The sequence below is a fragment of the Propithecus coquereli genome, unplaced genomic scaffold (genome assembly GCF_000956105.1).
Source record: "Propithecus coquereli isolate 6110/MARCELLA unplaced genomic scaffold, Pcoq_1.0 Scaffold64, whole genome shotgun sequence".
Classification (NCBI taxonomy): Eukaryota; Metazoa; Chordata; class Mammalia; order Primates; family Indriidae; genus Propithecus; species Propithecus coquereli.
Window position 1 is genome coordinate 1,164,210 of NW_012152396.1, and position 22,410 is coordinate 1,186,619.

A 22,410-nucleotide genomic window follows, 5' to 3' on the forward strand; every position below is an offset into this window, starting at 1 on the left:
TATATATAGAAAAAATTAGCCGGGCATGGTGGCGCATGCCTGTAGTCCCAGCTACTCGGGAGGCTGAGGCAGTAGGATCTCCTGAGCCCAGGAGTTTGAGGTTGCTGTGAGCTAGGCTGACGCCACGGCACTCACTCTAGCCCAGGCAACAGAGCCAGACTCTGTCTCAAAAAAAAAAAAAGAAGTCTATATTCTACCTCTTGAGGACGCTGCCCAATTTCCTGTATGATGCTATAGAGATCTCCTCACCTGTCTGTCTCATCGTCTCCATCCACAAATGGGGATAAAAGCACTTTTTCTCTAGATTATGTTTGTTTTAAAAGAAAAACTAAATGACCTAAATGCCACACAAATGTCTAACAAACATACCGACCGACGGAGCTCATGATAACTAAATCATTCATTAAACAAAAATTTATTAATCACTTCCCGCTGTGCTAGGTATTAGAAAACAAGGATAAGAAGCATAATGTTGTCCCTCAAAAACTTTACATGGGAGACTAAAGTGGGAGAATCCCAGGAAAATAGGCAACTGAAAGTCATGGGGATGCTCACTGTGTCAGAAGTCTCCACTGCTGTGGACGCCGGGAGGTGGAGCCTGGTTCTGCCCATGGGAATCAGGACACAGAAGGTGGCAGTCGAGCTGAGTCCAGAAGGATGAGTCAAGTTTGCCAGGAGGGGTAAATGTGTAGGTGGAAGAAGTTTCAATATGAAGAAGCCACGTTCAAAGGCTGAAACATAAAGACATGTAAGGAGAATACAGAACTCAGAGAACTAATAGTAGTTGTGATTTGCAACTGAAAAAAGCACAACGTTGAGGAAATGAGGTGGAATGTAATGGTTATAGCCCGGATGGTTATAAAAATTATTATTATTATATATAACACTTATTAGGCACTTACTAAGTACCAGGCACTGAGCTTTATACTCTTTGGACCCTCATGACAACCTATGAGGTGGTTATTATTTTACTATTATCTCCATATCACAAATGAATAAACCGAGGTTAGCACAGCATCATTCTGTGGAACAGGGGTTTTAATCCACCTCTGTCCACAGCCCCACCATTTGGCACTATGCTCTGCTGCTTTCTATGTCATGCTAAAGGGATTAGAGTTTGTCCTGTAAAGGAGAATATTAAATACATATTTCAAGAGGAGAGTGGCAGAATTTCCACATACACCCCCCTACCCGCCCTCACCCCCGCCCCTGCCATGGCAGTGGAGAGGCAAGATTAGTGGAAAGTAAGATTACACAGACAGCAGCCAGGAAGAAAAATGTTGGAATAGTTGAGGGGGTACTGAGGATAAAGGAAGAGGGGACAAGGATAAAAGTTTAGATGTTATGGGACAGGATCATTAATTATCTGGGGAAATACAGGGGAGAGCAGAAACTTGGGAAACTGGGTAGATAGTGGTGAATGTTGCTTAAATACCAAATGTCAGAGAAGACGTTTGAGGGGAGAGGAGCCTGGGGCTGGGTACATTCAGTTGGAGGTACTCACGAAATCCTTCATGGAGCAGCCTTGCTGCTCCAACCTCAGGAGAGGGTGTCATGGGCCAGAGTTATGCCTTTGGGAGTCATCAGCATGTATCCATGCTGAAAGCATTAGCCTGCAATAGATCGTTTAGGGCGGTATGTGAAATGAGAACAGAAAAATGAGGAGGATAGAAGATGGATTCCTTAATTTTAGAAGGAAAAAAAATCTCAGATTTTGTATTAGGCCTAAAAAGAGAAAACTGAGCAGCAGTGGTCAGAAAGAGGACCAGAAGAAAGAACCGGAGGGAGTAGGGTCGTGGAAACCAAGGAGGAATCAAATTTCAAGAAAGAAAGTAAAGGCAGTGGTGTTAGAAGAAGCATGTGGCCGATAAAATTTCTCAGCTGGGCGTGGGGCTCAGGCCTGTAATCCTAGCACTGTGGGAGGCCAAGGCCAGAGGATTGCTGGAGGTCAGGAGTTCGAGACCAGCCTGAGCAAGAGCCAAACACAGTCTCTGCTAAAAATAGAAAGAAATTAGCTGGACAACTAAAAATACATAGAAAAAAAATTAGCCAGGCATGGTGGTACATGCCTGTAGTCCCATCTACTCAGGAGGCTGAGGCAGGAGGATTGCTTGAGCCCAGGAGTTTGAGGTTGCCGTGAGCTAGGCTAATGCCACAGCACTCTAGCCTGGGCAACAGAGCGAGACTCTGTCTCAAAAAAAAAAAAAAAGACTTCCCTGTTACACTACAACCATTGCAAGCAGCACCGTAGTGGGAAATAAAGAGTAATTACTGATTTCCACCTTCTTCTCTACAGAATCCTTACTTTGGATATTTTGGATATCATGGCTTTGGAGGTCGCCCTCCTTACTATTCAGAAGAGATGTTTGAACAAGATTTTGAACAACCAAAAGAGGAAGATCCTCCTAAAGAGGAGAGTCCAGCCAAAGAACCCACAGTTAATTCAACAGTTACCGAGACTAATTCTACCCAACCAAATCCCAGAGGGGCTCAGGGAGGAAATGATACCACCCCGACAGGGAATGGTGGTCCAGGGGTAAACACTGGGGGCAGCCCTACAACCCAAAATGGGGGCAGCCCTACAACACAAAATGGGGGCAGCCCTACAACCCAAAATGGGGGCAGCCCTACAACACAAAATGGGGTCGTCCCACCCCCTGCAGTCAACACTTCAGTCCAGGGAGTGCCAGGAAGTCAAATTCCGCGGAGACCAAGTCAGCCAAACCTTCACGAAAATTATCCGTATCCTAACATACGAAATTATCCTTCAGGAAGACAGTGGTATTCCACTGGAACAGCCATGGGGCGCAGACAGAGTTGGCCTTTTTACCACAATCAACAATTTCAACAATTTCAACAATTTCAACAGTTTCAAAGGGGTCCTCGGTGGAACTCCTTTGCTTTGGAGAGTAAACAGGTAGCTCGTCCAATAAATCCAACTTATCAAAAAGCTTATCCTTCCACTTCAAGAGGCAATTATCCCAATTATGCAGGAAACCCAGCAAATATCAGAAGAAAGCCTCAGGAGCCTAATAAACACCCTGTGGGAACCAATGTTGCCCCACTGGCTCCCAAACCCAGTACTGTTAATCACAATGAAAAAGTCCAAAATCCAAGCGAGAAGCCACTAGGTCAAAAAGAAAGAGCAGCCATTCCTACAAAGGATCCAAGTGGCCTCTGGAGAAACTCTCAACATTACGGAGTTACTAAATCAAATGACAAACTGCCTCCCCCTGAAAATAACATGCCAGTTCCAAATTTTAATTCCATCAATCAACGTGAAAACTCCTATTACCAAACAGGAGATTCCACAAAAGTCCCCAATTCTAATGGACAAACCCAAAGCCAGAATTTGCCCAAAGGGATTGTTTTAGAGCCAAGAAGAAGTCCATATGAATCTGAAACTAACCAGCCAGAATTAAAGCACAGTACTTACCAGCCTGTATACCCGAAGGAAATCCCTTCTCCTGCAAGGGGACATTTTCCTGCTGGAAAAGATACTTGGAACCACCAAGAAATCTTTCCACCTTTCAAGGAAGATCCTGGGAGGCAGGAAGAACATTTACCTCATCTTTCCCATGGCTATAGAGGAAGTGTTTTCTACCCTGCATATAACCCCTATGGTCCCAGGGAAAACTCACCATACGTTAGAAGCAATATGTGGGATGAGAGAGTTGATTCTCCCAATACTATGGGGCAACAAGAAAACCCACTGTACCCCGTAAACACTCCAGACCAGAAAGGGGGAGCCCCTCATAATGAAGAGGACCCAATTGATCCAACTGGAGATGAACCTTTTCCAGAACAAAATAGATGGGGTGAGGAGCTGAGCTTTAAAGGAGGCCCAACAGTGAGGCACTATGAAGGTGAGCAACATACCTCAAATCCACCAAAGGAATATCTTCCCTATTCCCTAGATAATCCATCAAAACCCAGGGAGGATTTTCCTTATCGTGAATTTTACCCCTGGAGCCCGGATGGGAATTTTCCATCATATAATACAGCTCCTACTCTACCACCACCTATAGAGAGCAGGGGCTATTATACTAACAGTGCTGTTAGACGAGAAGAAAGCACTTTATTTCCTTCACAGAACTCCTGGGACCACAGGATTCAAGCCCAAGGGCAGAAAGAAAGAGGGCCATATTTTTACAGAAATTTCTGGGATCAGGCAACAAATTTACACAAAGCCCCAGCTAATCTGCCAGAACAGAAAGAGAACCATCCCTATTCCAGTAACTCCCCAGCTGGGCTTCAGAAAAATCCAATGTGGCATGAAGATGAGAATTTGAACTATGGCATGCAAATTACTAGGCTGAATTCCCCAGAAAGAAAACATCTGGCTTTCCCAGACTTAATTCCTCAAAGTCACCCATCATATCAAAAAGAAGCACATTTATTTCACTTGAGCCAGAGAGGTTCCTGCTGTGCTGGTGGCTCCCGGGGGCCCAAGGATGACCCGCTGGCTCTGCAAGACTATACTCCCTCCTACGGTCTTGCACCAGGAGAGAACCAGGACACCAGCCCTTTGTATATGGAAGGTAGCCATCCCAAGCATGGAAGACATGTAGTCTCCCCAACAAGTATCCTACCTGGCCAAAGGAACAGCTCAGAGAAGAGACTGCCTGGGGAAAGCCAAAACCCAAATCCTTTTAGAGATGACGTATCCACTCTGAGGAGGAACACACCATGTTCTATGAACAATCAGCTGGGCCAAAGGGGAATTATACCCCTTCCCGAAGCCGGTTCCCTTCAATCAAAGAATACACCTTGTCTCAAAAGTGATCTTGGAGGAGAAGGGAACAATGTTCTGGAACAGATTTTTGAAGACAACCAGCTCAATGAAAGAACTGTTGACCTAACTCCTGAGCAGCTTGTTATCGGTACCCCTGACGAAGGCCTCAATCCAGAAGGTTTCCAAAGTGAAGTCCAAGGAAATGAGAGTGAGAGGCAGCAACAAAGACCGTCTAACATCCTGAAGTTACCATGCTTTGGCTCCAAATTAGCAAAGCATCACTCTTCCAGCCCTGGACCTCCATCTAGCAATGGAAGGCAAAGCCCATTTGACGGGGATCCAGTAATGCCTACGGAAAATCCTAACACATTGGTTGAGTTAGCTACTGGGGAACAATATACGGGTATAAATGTAGACCCACTTAATGCAGACGAACACACTCCATTTGAATCCTTTCAAAGAGGGGCCAATCCACAGGACCAGGTACAAGACTGCTTACTGCTTCAGGCCTAGGGATTATTTCAACCAAGAGTTCTTGGAGAAAGGAAAATAACTGATACTTTATACCAATGGTTCCCAGACTTTTTTCCCCAAGACTCAATTAAGTATCTGACCCTCTGGGTGATCCTTAAGTTTTTCCCCCTCCCAGCAATAGGAATAGTGGCCCAGGTGGAGCTAATGAGACTGGGTCTCTGGGGGGTCACCAGATCCAGCACTCTCACTAATTAGTGCAGACCTAATTAAAAATAAAAATAAAAAGCAGGAAGGCCATGACCATCCCCACCTCAAAACTTAGAAGCCATTTGTCTGGGTTAGTTTCATTTTGAATTTTAATTTCTCCTTTTTTTCCTCAAAGTTCCATACTTGCAGAATTACCTAGTTTTGCAAGACTGCAAGACAGATGAACTTTCCATTTTATGTGTGAAGACCTACACATCGGTCTAGTCCTTAAGTACTGTACATTTTTTTCCCTTGCATTGGTCTTGTCAGTTTTTTGGGTTTTTTTTTTTCTACTCGATATTCTTTTTGGGCATCTTTTTCTTCCACAACACTCTCATTACCTTTATCATCCTCTTTCTTGGCTTCCTTCATTCTTTTCTTTCTGCCTCAACCATTCTATATTTAGCTTTCTAGTTATCTTCTCCATCTTTCTCTATCCCTCCATCACTTATTACATATTCAGCTAGCTGCTTGTAACCACCACTTATGACAACATTCGCTTTTAATTATCTTGTGGTCTCTACCAGGTGGACACAGCTAAGTTAGAGGAACACAGTCAAGGAGGAGGGAAGACAGGATAGTTACACAGAACTCGCAGCCTAGGAAAAGGGCTTAGGAAAGTAGCGGGTGAAGAACTGAAGAAACCGTTGCTCTGGGACTGAGCACCCAGGAAAAAAAGAAAGACTAAGACATTCCCCCCCACACCAACTCATAGTCTGCAGGGTCGGTAGAGGACATTTCGGGAAACACTGTCTTAAACAAATAAAACACCCAGTATTTAGCTTTTTTTACTAGTTCAGCCTAAGTGATTTCACCAGTATGTACTACTCGTAACATACTTATTCTTTATGTCGTGTAGAATTATTCACAGACACACTTTCTTGGTATTTTGATTAAATAGTGTAAATTATTTTGTAAAGTAGATATTTCTATGTTGCCTTGTTTAGAATACATCTGGGTTTATTAGTAGTATTATTATAGTTAATTGGCATTTTGGCCTATTACCTGGATATCCCTTGCCTAGAGGGAAAAATTCTCAGAATAACCTAAAAACTTACCTTCCAACTTTAAGGCATTTCTTAGAAGAAATTGTCAAGGACAGATTTCATAAGAAGATCTCAGAAATTTGGGAAAATGTAATCCTTAAAACTTCCTGAAAAAAAAAAATCTTGCCCTTTAATCTTCTAAAATACCTAGCACAGTGTCTTGTATATAAAAGCTACTCAATAAATATTTATTGATTGACTGACTTTTGAACGGCTTTCGACATACCCACGAAAACTCTTTTCCTGCAGGTGAACTATCTGGGATGTTAAATGAGCCACCACACTCTGTAGTTTTCTATATTCAGCAACATTTGCATCATAGAATTTCAGCATAAGAAGGGATTTTTAGAAGTAGATTGTCTAGGCCATCCACTAGTTGCTTCCAGTCCCCTCCCCCCAGCCAGTTTAATATTTTAATCAAACACTGAAAAATCATTAACTTATTCTGTATAAAACTGTCTTTTAATAATTATCCTCTCAAAATAAAACTATGTTATTGTTTCACTAGGTTTTTTTTTTTCAAATTATTTTTTTGAAATCACAATACAAATACTTTATCGCAAGATACTGACTTTATATTTTACCAAAATGCATGGGTCTCATAGATGTTTTGGCAGATATATTGACACATCTGAACCTAGGAAGCACTGCTTCTTAAATCATCATCTGAGACCTCTGCAATGTAAAATGTAGACAGTACAATGTGACAAAAATATCTATTGAATTTGAGAACATAGAGTGAAAACAAGGGAAAATTCCCCTGGAGAAAATGACGCTTGATCCCGTCAGCACAGGTATGCTTTGGCAAGCCTGGACACCAGCCCTGAACTCCTTCCAGTAAAGAAATTAATTATCCTGTGTGCCCTGGCTCAGGTGTTGAGTTTCAAGTTCTCAAGGTCTGCTCTCAAGTTAAGGTACACACAGGAGAGTTGGAATGTTCTGGCGGTGAGCCCCCTTGCCTCGGGCATCCACACCCCACCACTACTGCCCCACTCCCATGGCAAGTTTCTGTGTCTAGTGGTCGCCACCTGCTGATCCTGAAATGTGTATAGTCTGTGATGTCTTTAGTTGATAAAGTAAAAAAATACATATCCAAGTTTTACAAACACAGGATATAACCCAATAAGGCTAACATATACTTGCTTTCTAAGAACAGTTTATAATCTACTTCTCTAAAAAATAGCTGGGCATTGGTACAGGTGACTGAGGGAAATCTTGCACTTCCTCACTTTATACAGAAAGCCAAGCAGGATGATACAGTATAGGGTTTAGCCAGGTCTCTGCAAACTCTGCCTAGTAGCCATTATCATGCAGCCATTGTCTTCTGGCTTTTTGGAGCACCTAAAGATGTAGATAACCCGTTTTGGTTGGGTCACTCGCATCAGAGTCTTAACTTTATACATCTTGAAAGAAAATTCACAAGAAATGACCTTTGAGTTATTTTTATTACTTGTTTAAACATATCTCTGCCCACTTGTTTCCTCTTCTCTCACTTACCCCAATCTCCTTCAGTCATGACCTTAAATAACCTGAAAAAAGATTCATCTCACCCTCAGGAAACCAAACTTCATTTCTAATAACCAAAAAGGGAACCGGAAATGTTGGACTTCAAATCAACCGCTCGGTCCCTCCTTCGCAAAACTTCAAGTGTTTCACTGTGACTCAGGCCAAGTGCCCAATTTATACGCAGAAGAAAACTTCACGTGGTGGAAAATAGATGTTCACCGTTTCACGGTAGAATATAGCATTTGGTTTTGTCCACCTGGTCTTCCTTGCCGTTCGGCCTCACCTCTGGTCCAACAACATCAGCTACTGAACATTGTCCTCTCACTTTGAATTTACAGTCAATTAGACTTAAAAACAGAATTCAGCTGGCAACAGGCAACATTCCATACCAGCAGGTGAGAAATCTTCAAAGGAAGAAGCAAGGAGGAAGCTGAGTGGTAACTGGACACAGACGTAATTGTAAAATAGACAAAGCTGCTCTCAGTGACCCCCTCCTCCCTGGACAAGATCCCCTTCACTCCTGGTGCCCCATTTCCTCTGCCCGAGCACACAGAACCCTTCGTTTCTGCACCTCATCAGAGCTTGGACAGAGCTTATCCAAATAACCTTATTTCATCCTTTTCTGCACTATATAAAGCAGTTGTTTGCTGTGGTTAAACCTGGTAAAAAGATTTTTTTTTTCAAGTGTACGCTAATATGCAGTCCTCCCAGATCATCCGACATTCCCTTAAAGAGTGAAACTAACCTTGGCATATTTAGGGAAGGAAAATGGTAGAAAGTTTTGCCTGGGGAGGTCCTCGTCAGTTCCTCAGTTGTTAAACCACATTGGCAGCTGCCTCCTTTAACTAGGATTCAGGCTGTTTTGTGATAGTGTTGCCTGCCATACCTGCATTATTCGAGTTTTACTGTGTCTCTGATTGCGGATTGTGTTAAAATGCAGGTTTGGACTCTGTGGACCTGGAGCAGGGCCCACCATTCTGTAGTATTGGCACGCTCAGGTGACGATGATTCAACCAGTCAGTGAACCAAATTTGGGGTGGCAAAATGCTAGGCCGTTTCCTATAAATAAGCGACACCTTCACATTCACCAGGGAAGGAACAGGAAGATCTTGACCACCGAAAAAACTGAGTGTCCCCAATCCGAGGGGATGTGTATGAGTGAAGCATGTAGGTGAGATTCAGTAGAGAACACAAAGAGAAAGAGGCGCAGGCTGGTCCTGTCTCTACTCCTACGTTTCTGTTATGCTTCTCCCTGTTTCTTGGCCTGGCTCATGTAGTTCTAGAAGCTTTCGCTCTTCATCAGTGAAGGCCCTATTCAGTTACCGTCTCCTCCAAGATTACCCCCGCCCTAGCATCCCCAGCCTCTCCGAAGGCTCACAGCATGTCGTCTTTAATATTTAATCACACATTTGTCTCATGTGCTTTTTCCTGTGTTAGTTTTGCCTGCAGAAGCAGTAGGAAAACTCTAGAAAGTGAGACCCAGTTCTCATTCTTCTTATGTACCCCTGATAGCAGCTTGTACTGTGCTGAGCACAAGAAGACGCTAAGTAAACATCACTTTGTCTTTAAATACATTATGCAAGTGAATGAAAATTTAGAACTTCCCAAAAATTAGTATAATTGATTAAAATTAGAAATTAATTAATAATGATTAACATTTTTCTAATTATAAAGTATACAGTCATTGTAGAATATTTGGAATATACTAAAAAGTAAAAGAAAGCAAATAAAAACATTTTGGCTTCTTTCCCTCAAGTCTCTTCTCATGTACGTGTAGGAGGGGTGTTCTTAAAGTCACTCTTTTATGCAATATCCTACATTTTCCTCTTCACATTGTATAGCAATTTTCATAAAATTTAAAATAATTGAAATTTCATTTTTGTTGTAGGTAAAATATTCTAAAGTATATATACCTATATTACCATTCCCTTGATCATGGACTTAAAGTCTGCTTTGAATGTTCACTGTTATAAATAATATTAGGATAAATATCTCTATCCCACTTTGATCGTATTTCTGGTTACTTCCTCAGAAGTGGAATTACTGGGGAAGATGGTCTGCAAATGTTTAGACGGGATAACATACGAAATGAGAGCATAGGCTTCTGAGTCTGACAGCCTTGGATCCAACTATCAGTTCTCCATATACTACTTGTAAAACCTTAGGCAGGTTATTTCATCTCCTTCCATCTCAGTTTCATCATTTGTAAAGTAAAGAGAGTACTTGTTTCATAGGGTGCTATATGAGGATTAAATGAACGATCCATGTTAAAAATGCATAGTCGTTGCATTTCATAATTCAACCACTAGGTGGGAGTGGAGGTTTGTAATTCTAAAGTAGTGGCTTTCAAGCAATTCCCAGCAGCGACAGAACCTGGGAATTTGTGAGAACTGCAATTCCTCCAGCTGCACCCCAGAACTACCTAATCAGCAAATCTGGGGGTGAGGCTCAGTAATGCACTGTGACGAGCACATTCCAGGTGATTCTCATGTACTCTAAAATTTAAGAATCACTGATCTAATATGTATTTGCAGTTTTCTCTGATTTGTTACCTAGGCAGAGAGAAGAGCCAAGACAATTAACACATAATAACAACCGCAGTTTACGTAGTGTTGCTGACTGCTACATGAGCTATAAGAAAATGTTAGGGTGGACATAGCGATCGTCTAAGAGCCTCATCTGATATTTGTTGAGGCTATAGCTGAGTGATTCAGAGTTTTCATTGTCACTAAACAAGTGAACCACCCAAATTCCTGATTATCCACTGAGTTGATTTTTTCACTTATAATATAAAATACCCAAAAGTTATTGTAGGATTAAATGAAATGACATAAACAAACCATTTGGCATGTGAAGAATACTCAATGTCATCATTATCATCATTCAAGCAGATAGATCATAATTGGCTATTGTGTTAATGTGAGCCCTGAAGAATTGCAAGATGAGATTAGAGGTGCAAAAGATTTATTGGGAAAACACCTGGGAGAGAAAATGGGTGGGAAGTCGGAGAAGGCTGAGAAGGTCAGTAGACCCTTAAGCAAGTCTGATCCACGTGCAGGAAAGAGGATAGCAAGGCAGTGGAGTAGGCAGTATCTGGTGGTGCCGTGCCAGGAAATGTTCAGCAAAGCCAACAGGGAGTCCCCAAGTCAGTGTCCTATCAGGTCAATTTTCCAGGAACTGACCTGTCTCGGTACCTCTGTCACATTCAATAATCATTGGTTGGAGCAGCTCATGGAAAGTGTGACCTTACACAAGCACAGTGGTGGATCTTAGAGCCACAGGTCAATTATACTCTTTGCAGGGAGAACCAAGAGGCTCCTTTCATGGTCACGTCTACACTGATTCCTTAGCGAACTTCTGCTAAATATTCTACTAATATATGCAAATGTATGAGTAAGACTTACAAGAAGGCTTTAATCTTTCTTCAGTAACTCTCATTTAAAGAGTTACCAGCTACTCCAGATTTCTATTGAATGAGTTAATATTTATAAAGCATTTAGGTTGGTCCTAGCACATAGTAAGTGCTGAATTGTTATTAACACATTGACTGCCACACTAAAAAAATTTTTTTTCCTTGGGACCACGGTGTTGTATTATGAAAATAGAATAAAAACTTCAAAACCAAAATGATCCTTTCTAATTTAATGAAAAAGTGGTTACTTTTTATTGTTTTCTGTGCTTGAGTTATACACAACTTGAAAAATAGTTCTCGCGGCTTCCAAGGAGTACATCTTTAGTACATCAAAACTATGATTCCTGGCTGGGCGCAGTGGCTCACGCCTGTAATCCAAGCACGCTGGTAGGCCAAGGCAGGAGGATCATTTGAGTTCAGGAGCTCAAGACCAGCCTGAGCAAGAGCGAGACCCCGTCTCTACTAAAAATAGAAAGAAATTAGCTGGATAACTAAAAATATATGGAAAAAATTAGTCGGGCATGGTGGCGCATGCCTGTAGTCCCAGCTACTGGAGGCTGAGGCAGGAGGATCGCTTGAGCCCAGGAGTTTGAGGTTGCTGTGAGCTAGGCTGATGTCACAGCACTCTAGCCAGGGCAACAGAGTGAGACTCTGTCTCAAAAAAAAAACTATGATTCCTACCGAAGTGCCAGAGTGTCCTATCCATACCCTTAAAGAAGCAATGAATAGTCAGTCGGAGTCACTAAAAATGACTGTTGACATTTTTTTTAAAAAAGGAACAATGCCTTGTCAAGAAACCGGCTTTTACTAATCATCCTCCCACTATTTCAAATCCAGAGTCAGCATCTACTTTCCATAGTACCCTTAGATATATATGTCAGTGGGCCTTGGCTTCCTGCCATAAAGAAGTTTTGTGTACCATGATAAACAAACACTGTGTTTATCAGGAGGAACTTTGCCCTTTTATCTAATTTTAGGTGTAAAATGACAAAGCCACCTCAAATGTGTACATGTATGAAATCAGTGATTAATGCATCATGACATCGTACTTACAAACTGTTCATCAGTAACAAGTTATATTTAACTTGCACGCAAGTTAACATGAGCAAACTTTTTTCCAATAAATTATTTCACACAGGTATATGCTTATGAATCTATTTAATTGTTCAAACTGTGCTAGAGAATACATATTTTGGAATACATATTTCATTAGATTCAGTTACAATATAGATGGTTTCCAGTGGGAATTTGATACTAACCTGATTATCAAAAAAAAGAGAAATCTGTGTCATCTGCTTCCAAGTCTGTGTGTTACGGCAAAATATATTTTTCAATTATGCATTTAGTTATTCAGCAAATTGGTTTCATATATATTAGAGATCTTATTTTAAATTATTTTTATAAATAGTTCTAAAACATGCTTTCCAATTATTTTTCTAATGAAGACATATAATTGAAATATGCTTACATATGTATTTTCTCTACACAGTGAAACATTCTAAAAAGAAACTAGTGATAGAAAATGCAGAAGCTCTGGCTCTCCAAGACAAAAGCCAAAAAAAAAGGTAACATTTTATTATGCCTCCTGATTTTAACACTTTGAGTTTTATTTTCTCCCCTTGTCTATTTTTTTTTTTTTAATGCTAGAAGCTGGGTTCTTAAGGGAGTACACCTCTTCAGGCGAACATGATAACTGACACATTTTAATACTTTAGAGTGTGAACATATAAGATTGAGAAGTAATTTTCTAATAAAGATAACAATGTTACTATTTAAATTATTTTGGGGAGAAAGTTAGTTTAATGTTATCCAAAAAAAAAATCCTGGTTTCAAATGCATTGGTTGTAAATATATTAACTTCTGGATCAAAGTGGAGAGCCTCTCAAGATAGCGTTGCGCAGTCAGCAACAACTTAAGTTAGTCAGGATAGCAGGAGTCCGGGGTCAAGGCTGTTTCCACCATTCTGGTCACACCACCGTATGTAAATGGGACCACAGCCGTGTAGCACTTGTTTCTGTCATAAGTGTAGCAGGTCTCTGTGGCACTGTCTTCTTCACAGATATTGCTCTGGGTAGCAGTAACTATCTGATTCTCCAGCTCTACTTCTACAGGGTCACATTTTTTACAGCTGAAAAACAAACACACACATCAGACGATCCCCATCAAACGCTGTCTCAAAGCCTGAGCGACTACACGTTACTCTCCAAAACCAGTTAGTTCTTGCGGCTCTGACCTGACAACTAACAAAGGATAACTCCTGTCAGAGCTAAACAGCTCTACAATACAGAATGGTTGGAGATTTTCAACCTTTAACATGTAAAAATTAGTTCAAAGTAAGCAACATAATTAATGCTATGATTGTTTTGTCTACACCATACAGCAGTTTCTATTGTGTTAGGCTCATTCCCAACTGTATACTTGTTTAAACAAGTTATTCATAGTGATGATAAAGGAAGAATGTTTTTTAAAGAAGTGATACTGGATTCTATCATTTCCAGAGAAACACCTGCATGTTTATAAGATGAAATCCACTTATTGAACTATTAAGATAATTTGGCCCTTCTTCTATAAATGGCAATAATTTCTTTGGAATAAATTCATAGCCAATTTTTGTCTGTGACAAAGTTTTTATGAATGTATGATACTAAGAAGTAACACAGGAATTAATGTATTCAAAGGTTCACATTATATTTGTAAATATTTATACCCCAACATATTTTCTAAAACATTCTTACTAACAAATTTAATTAAAGGTTATGAACTTCCACATCTATATTTGTATGAGGGAAAATCTCTTACAGGTCAGACAAATGGTACTCAAATTTGGTTCTCAATGGTGAGGTGGGATCAGAGATATTCTCCCTGCTGTTCAGAGGAACACTAAAAAAAAAGAAAGAAAACAGTAAAATAATGAAACACAGATATTATTTATTATTGGTAATAGGTATATTGCTAGAACAGTACTTACTATTTCATTAGAACAGTATATATATCGTTACATTTAGCATTCTATACACACTCTATAGGAATACTATTACTCAGATTTTTGTGGTAATTTGCTATATTTTAAATACTTCCCATTCAAAATAAACCTCATAGCAAGTCTTCTGTCAACTATCTTTGTTTACTTGGCAAATTCCTGTTTTTCTTTTAAAAATCAACTCACATTTTACTTCTGCGATGACTACTTGATCCCATCCCCACCCCTCAATAAACTTCCTCTGTAGTCTCATTAATGCTCAAATATATTTATCATAACAAATGCCATGTCATAGTTGTTTGTATACAGAGTGGTTGCTGCCCCGGGCTATATAAATTCCTTAAGGCAAAAACATGTATGTATTCCTGGTGCCTGGCTAGATGTGTGGCATGTAGAATATGTTCAGTATTTGTGAAATGAACAGACCAATATTACTATCCACAGTTTAGAGATGAGGAAATGAAAAATTAGAGAGGTCAGTGACCTACCCGAGTTCATACAACCACTAAGTAGCAAAGCTGGAAGTTTTTCACGGTGATGTACCATGCAAAATTAGATGATTAACAACCAGTTCAGGTGATTTTATTAACTTTTACATTTTTCCATCTATGTCATCATCCCTCCTCATATGCACCCCTCCCTACCAAAAGGAACAAAGAGAAACTCGTGTTTCCTAAATCAGTATTTACCAATACCATCCACATAGGTAGCCAAGCCAAAAACCCGGAGATCACCCCTGAATCCTCCCTCCCATCATGGCCTCTATCTAATCAGCCTCACAGTCCAGTTGATTCTAATTCTTTACATGTGTGAAATCCACCCACTTGTCTCTCTCCTCACTGTTGCTGCCTTAATTCAGGACACCGTCAACCCTGTCCTAGATTGTAGCAATACCTTCCTTTTGTCTTGACCCCTCCAATGTGTTAGCTACATTATTGCCAAAGTAGCCTTTCTAAAATGCAAGTCCTGATGTCCTTCTCTGCTTAAAACCAACAGCGTCTCCCCACAGATAACAGGGTATGTTTAAAATCGCATAGAAAGCATTTCTAATATGCCCCTAACTCTCCACCCTCATCTGTCACCATGCCACCCAATACGTACCAGCTGTAAACAACTACTGGCAATTTCGCAAACGTCCCTTGCTTTTCTTATTTCCAAGTCTTAACAATAACAAAACAGTAATGGTTCTAACGTACACTAAGGACTTACGGTGTGCCTGGTGCTATGCTAAGCATGTTACGTGATGATATCACATAATCCTCACAGCAGCCCTGTTTCCTTTTCCTGGAATGGTCCGCCCCACCTATTACCGCTCTCACTTCCCACACAGTTACCCGGTTGAGTCCATTCAGCCAACAGCCATCGTCCATTCCACCACTTCCTCAGAACACCCTTCCTGCTTCCCACTGCCGCCCTCTGCTCCACCGCAATGGACTGACAGTCCTTCCTAAGTGTTCCTGTAACATCCTGTGCCTGCTCTTGTATAGCATTTACAGCACAGTGTTGTAATTACGTTTTTAATTGTTTAAAGCTCCTTATTAGACTGTTAATTCTTCGATGGCATGGACTGTGTTTTATATACATTGTTGTATCCCCAGCACCAACCCTCGATATCTGGCATTCACTAAATAAATATTTGTTGAATGAATGAATGAATGAATACATCTATTCTTTCTTAGATTGTAAAGGTTCTAGTAATATCAGAAAAGGCCTTCAATAATAGGAAAGACAAGGGAATAAACATTTCTGAGGGTGTACTGTGAGCCAGTGTTCCTTTATAAATTATAATATTTAATCCTCACAACCCTATAAAGTATATGTGTATGTATTTACACATACATAATTTTCCCTTTTCTAAAGTTTAGGAAACAGGCTCAAATGAGTTAAACAACTTGCCCGAAGTCACATCATTTTAGTAAGTGGCAGAGTTGGGAATGATGCCATAATAACCCAGTGCTGGTAATGTACTTCCAGAAGTAAGATCAGGAAGATCAATATACAGTAGGCAAAGTAGCATGAAGTAAATGAATTATCCAATTTCAGTGAACGTATCATAGAGAAAGAACCATTCCATAAAAGGAAAAGATGAGTTACAGGATCATGGAGGGCCATTCAAAAAATCTCCTCCTGCAGATTTAAATGTAAGACTCTCTTCTTCAGCATGGTTTAAGTGCCAACGTCACGGACGCCGTCCCTTCAACTACGTGTTTCTCCAGTTGTTCTATCCCTAACGGAGCCACGAGGGCAGGATCTGAGTGGTCAAAGCAAACCTGCTGGAGGAAGTGATGAGCAAACTAAGACATGCAAATTAAGGAGGAGTTAACGAGGCTGAGTGGACGGGAGAGAGTTCTTCACACGGAGGAGCTAACAGAGCACCGTGAATGTGAGGAAATGAAGACACTACAGTATTGCCGGGTTTCTAAATATAAAGGAAAGGAAAAGTGGCAATGGCTGATGTTGAGAGTTGTGCTAAGCTTTGGAGGTTAGGCCAAGGCATTCGTAATACATCCTAAGCACCATGTTGGGGAAACCACCAAAAGGGTTTTAAGCAAGATAGTGACAATGGTGACTGGCACATAGATTAAGTGAATAGATTAATAGCAAATTTTTAAAATATGTGCCAGAAAATATATAAGTTATAAAAAGAATATTGTCATTTTTATGATAACCCCATGAGGTAGGCATGATTTCCCCCTATTTAAACATAAGAAGTTGAAGTTTAGAGTGGATAAGTAACTTGCATACAAGAGCACACAGTTATTAATGGACTCAGCCAGAACTTAAAACAAAATTCTTAAACGCATTATACTTTTCCCATTGATTGACTGGGAGTGAATGCTATGTTCTCCTTCTATAAGACGTAGTTGATTGGGGGACAACTATTAAGGTAAGAGTGGTTCAAAAGGAAAAGTTATTACTGATTAGATCAAAAAGCAATCTCATTTCTCCAACAGTATTAGCATTCTTGCTATTCAATACATTGCATATAACTCTGGACTACATGTGAAATGAAATGAATATCTGAAGTCCAACCTACAAGTGAAGATGAAATCAAATTAGTCAATTTGATCAGTCTGCCTAATCTTTATGCAGACATTTGAGTAATGTAAGATACTCAGTAGTCCATATATGGTACAAAATAAGGCTTTTAGTGTTATCTGAAGTTTCAGTTTAAATTGATCAGAGGCAACGGAAAGTTCTGATTCAAATTGAAATAACTCAACAGGGTAAGTTGATGACTATATCGGAGCCTTCAGTTAAAATTTGGTCTACCCAGCTGGTTTTAGATTGCCTGGAATTCTCTGTTCTTGCCCGCAACTTCTACAAAATTGCCTCAAGCTCCTTAACAAGATTGAACCTCATGTAAGATGCTACACATCAAAAGGGGTCGTAAAGATACAGATATTACATTCAAACAATGCTTAATATCAGAAAGTATCTCTGTTTACAACAGGAACAAAGGATATATGGAATGCCACGTACATAATTCGGATGTTTCTTTCCACAATGTCCTCATTAGGGTCTTCAGAAGACTGGATGACCCTGGAAGTAATCCGGGCACACTTACATTTGTTGTCAACAAGAACAATCCTTTCATCTTCGTCTTGGGCTAGAAAGGCAAAACATAAGAAGAGGAAAGGAAAACAAAAGTCAATTTATATATTTTGTATTGGTTCATTTATCTTGCTTGCCTCCAGAAAAATAAAGTTTTATGGTCAATCTGTCTCAGCTTTCTCCATTTGTTCTCTAAGTGGAATCTCACATCATAGTGAAGGAAATCCAAATGTACTCTAAAAGGAATTTTCTCTTTTTTCTTTGGGCCAGCCTTTGGAAACCTGGGCTGAAATAATTCTGATTTCCATCTAATAGAGGCACAGCTCTCTGAATGATGCAGCCTTATAAAAGTCAATGCCAAATGCCAAAGTGTAAGAGAAAACAAAAACCTAGATTGTATTTCTCCCAGACCAAAGCAATTCATTCAAAAATGTACAAAAATCAGCATTAGCCTGTATAAGCCTGACTTGAAATGTCATATTTTCCTGAACTCTCATTTGTACTTAAAAAAAATTTTTTTTGCATAAACTGAATTAGAGTTAAGAACAGGCATGTTATCCCCCAAGATAACCTTACTTTTTATAAGACTCTTAAATATTCTCTACCACAACTTTTCTAAACTAATTATATTCTTTTTCACAATAATCACCAGATTATCATGGTGCAATGAATGATTCAATCAAATACAATAATAAGGGCTATATGTATTATTATTTCCTATAGGAATTATTTTTAAAGATAGAGTATATACAGATGTAAAGTGCTATAAATTTGCAAAAACAATTTAAAAAACATTGTGAGATAAGAACTCAATTAAATATAATATGCTTGTATACAGAAAAAAATGAATAAATTAATTAGTACACAGATGACCATTAAAATCTTAACTTTGAGTGTCAACATTCATAGTCTAATCTGAATATTAGACAAAGAGGTCTGGTAAGTATCGCAAAGAATAAACAGAAAATTTCTTATTATCTGGAGTTGGATCAGTTAACAGATTTTAAAGAGTTAATAATAGCTCTACTTAATAGTGCTAATTAAGATAATAATAATGATATTAAATGTCTTTTTTATCCCTATAATTTTAGCTAGGTGACCTTTAAAAATTCCTCCCAGGAAGCCTCAATTTAAAAAAACAAAGATTTAGCACATGAATTCAAGTTATAAAAGTTAAATAATGAGAGTAGATATAATTGTAACTGGAAGTCTGAGATGATTATTCCTGAGATGATTCCCAGAGCAGAGAGGCCCTAATTGCAATATTTCAGTCTTAATGATAACTGCCATTACAAAAGCATTTTGAGACCATTGTTATTGTACTTAGAATTGTTCGAAGTACCTTATAATGCGTTTTTATGCCATTATTCATTAGTCCTTAATAAATCTTCTGACACAAGTCTGTATGATATTGGAGAAGAAATATTATGGAGTCAATTCAAGATAAGGATACAATTCCTATTAACGTTCTGAAAAGAGTAAAATGACTTAAATGGTCCTCCTCTTTACTTCTGTATCTATGACTCTTAAATGTTTTTCTCAGTGAAATATAAATGAGCACGTAATGCCTGACCAAAAATATAGATTCAGAGTCAAGTGAATGACTTGACTAAGTCTTAAAAAGAAAATGTCTATATTCTATTATGGCATATAATTTATTTCCTTACCAGAAACCTGGGAGGAGACTATTGTTACTGTTAATATTTAAAAAATATTAAGCAGCCTAATATATCTACCTGAAAATATACAAATATTTTCAGTTCATCAAGACTTAGAGTCTAACATTCATTCTCACTGATAGGTAGTATTTTTTCCTAAAAACCTGTTAATAGAAACTGTGCCTTACTTTATTCCAAGAGTGCCTGAGACATAGTAGGTGTTCAATAAATATTTGTTAAATTTAATTTAATTCAGTTCAAGCAAATAAGACTGGCCGAGCGCGGTGGCTCATGCCTGTAATCCTAGCACTCTGCGAGGCCGAGGCGGGAGGATCACTCAAGGTCAGGAGTTCGAGACCAGCCTGAGCCAGAGCGAGATCTCGTCTCTACTAAAAAAAAAATAATAGAAAGAAATTAGCCAAACAACTAAAAATATATATAGAAAAAATTAGCCGGGCATGGTGGCACATGCCTGTAGTCCCAGCTACTCGGGAGACTGAGGCAGGATTGCTTGAGCCCAGGAGTTTGAGGTTGCTGTGAGCTAGGCTGATGCCACGGCACTCTAGCCTGGGCAACAGAGCGAGACTCTGTTTCCAAAAAAAAACAAAAAAAGAAAATAGACTTAACAATGCATGCCAGATATGACCAAAATGAATTTACTAAAAGGCCCTTATGCAGGCAGAATAGGATAGTGGTTAGGAGTGTGGGCTATAGACTCAGATTGCCTGAGTTCTACCTACCATTTGCTTGCTGTGTGAAATTAGGTGAGTTATTTCATCTCTCTAAGTCTCAAGTGGCTCAACTATATGTCGGAAATAATAATAGTACCTATCCTCATATAGTTATTGTGAGAATTAAATGAAATACTATATGTAAAGCAGTTAGCATAATGCCTAGAACATAGTATTCAATAAGTGGTAGCTATTTTATATACAGAAAGTCTCAGACTTACGAAGGTTCTACTTAGGATTTTTAAGCTTTAGGATGATACAAAAGCAATATGCATTCAGTACGCTTTCAACTTAATGATGTAGTTAACTCTCAATAAACCCATTGTAAATTGAAAATATCACACTTTCAACTTACAATAAGTTTATAGGGACATAACCCCATAGTAAGTTGATGAGTACGTATATAGCTTTATGTTTATAAATATATTTATGGATGTATACATACATATATTGGACATATTTTACACTATTTTATATTTTAAATACTATTAGTTATTTTTAATGCTAATTATATAAAATATATAAAATGACTATTCTTAACTAATAATTACTTAATAACTAATATTAATTAATGATTATTAACTATTCTTAATGCCGTGTCTTGAAATAAGAACCAAAGGCTCAGTAAGTGTTAGAAACAATTAATCCAGCCAAACTATTCATGTGCCCTTCTAGAGGAAAATTATTTAATACTATACTTTTATGTCTGAAATGTATGCCATTTTCTATAATTGTTTCAAAGATCAATAAACAAAATAACAGATATTCAGCTATCAAGTTATACGCAACCTATACAACATTAAACATTGTTGAAGCATCATAATAAATCTGTGGGCTCAGAACCAGGAAAATTGTTAAAACTAATACCAGTCTCTCTGGGGAAATAAAATCCCCAGTGCATTCTATATTGTATTTAAGTAATTATTACTTCCTTTTCCCAGAATATTAATTGAAGAGACTCAAAGGGAGGATTATTGATTTTTAAAATCCACTGCGGACATTCATATAAGCAGAACTATCCATCGTTATCCACGAATGTCTACTTTCTTATTCTCTACATTGTAGTAGGCAAACAACTAATAGGAGAGAAAAAAGAATAAAAAGAAACACACCGAGTCGTGTCTGTGTAAAGATCACTGCCATACAGAGAGTAAAGCATGTTAGAAAAAAGTGGCTGACTAGCCGGCCAACCAAAGCGTAAACACAAATATTTACATCTGAAAAACAGATCTGTGCTATATTTTTCCTTTTATCTGGATTCATTTTATAAAGACCACATACCTGTCACAAGAACAGCCTTAACAAAAATGGCCAGGAGTCCCCAGAAAAGTAAGTGTCTCTTCATCTTGACTTCTTTTGCAAAACTGGAGCAAAAAAGTCAGGGTTAAGGTGTGTGATCTATAAGGAGTGTGCAAATGATGGTGCTTCTGCTTTCTTAAAATAACGTTCCAGGCAGCTAACAAACTAAAAACAATCATAACTGCGGTTGAAGGGTGAAGTTTAAATGCTGCACTGGACAGAAATGTGTGATTCGCATTTAAGTATTTTCTTCCAAAGAATACCCAAAAAGCCATCATTTGATGTAATCATTTCATTTTGCATTTATGCTATATAAATGTGTAAACCAGAAGACTAATAATAATTTCAAGGCACGAGTCTATTAAGAATGTTTAAATTGAGGTTCTCAACTTTATTACCTAGATATAGTCCTATTAGTCTTCAGATCAAATATCTGACATTTGTTGTGCCTGGAACAATAAATTAATGGACGGGGGGAGAGGAATGAAGGAAAGGAAGGAGAAAGAGATGAAATCCCGTTAAGGTCTCAAAAGAAATAAAATCCCTTTAAGGTCCCAGTTATATCTTATGTCAATTTCTTTCTACTAGTGCTTAATTAACCAAGCTACCTGATTTAAATATATATGTATATACTCTGATTACTTTCAGGTATTTTATAAGCTCGAATATAGAATTGGAACTAGAAATTGGTAGACACTAGATGAATCAGTTGCCATGCTTTAATTTGATAGCATTAAGGTAAATTTTGTGTTTGCTCATCTAGTAACA

The 22,410-nt window shown here is 38.8% G+C and overlaps 2 protein-coding genes across 2 annotated transcripts in view; one reads left to right on the plus strand and one right to left on the minus strand.

Moving 5' to 3' along the window:
• Window positions 1-5,248, plus strand: part of ENAM (enamelin) — a 14,356-nt gene extending 9,108 nt beyond the window's left edge. Inside the window, exon 8 of the mRNA XM_012659828.1 lies at window positions 2,297-5,248. Within this exon, the coding sequence (XP_012515282.1) occupies window positions 2,297-5,248 (2,952 nt within the window). The remainder of the gene's footprint in view (window positions 1-2,296) is intronic.
• Window positions 5,249-12,986: 7,738 nt separating this feature from the next.
• On the minus strand, window positions 12,987-21,852 carry JCHAIN (joining chain of multimeric IgA and IgM). The gene is made up of 4 exons (XM_012659867.1): window positions 21,625-21,852; window positions 17,883-18,009; window positions 14,219-14,299; window positions 12,987-13,547 (listed from the first exon to the last, which is right to left on the minus strand). The coding sequence occupies exons 1-4, from the start codon at window positions 21,686-21,688 to the stop codon at window positions 13,337-13,339; spliced, it is 483 nt and encodes a 160-aa protein (XP_012515321.1). The 5' UTR covers window positions 21,689-21,852; the 3' UTR covers window positions 12,987-13,336.
• Window positions 21,853-22,410: the final 558 nt, after the last annotated feature.

Excerpts from the sequence above, each read along its gene's own strand:
- JCHAIN (XM_012659867.1), bottom strand. The coding sequence starts at position 21,688 with ATGAAGAGACACTTACTTTTCTGGGGACTCCTGGCCATTTTTGTTAAG. Across the intron at positions 18,010-21,624 it reads TAAGGCTGTTCTTGTGACAG|CCCAAGACGAAGATGAAAGG; the intron begins GTATGTGGTCTT and ends TTGCCTTTCTAG. Across the intron at positions 13,548-14,218 it reads GAGTACCATTTGTCTGACCT|CTGTAAAAAATGTGACCCTG; the intron begins GTAAGAGATTTT and ends TTTGTTTTTCAG.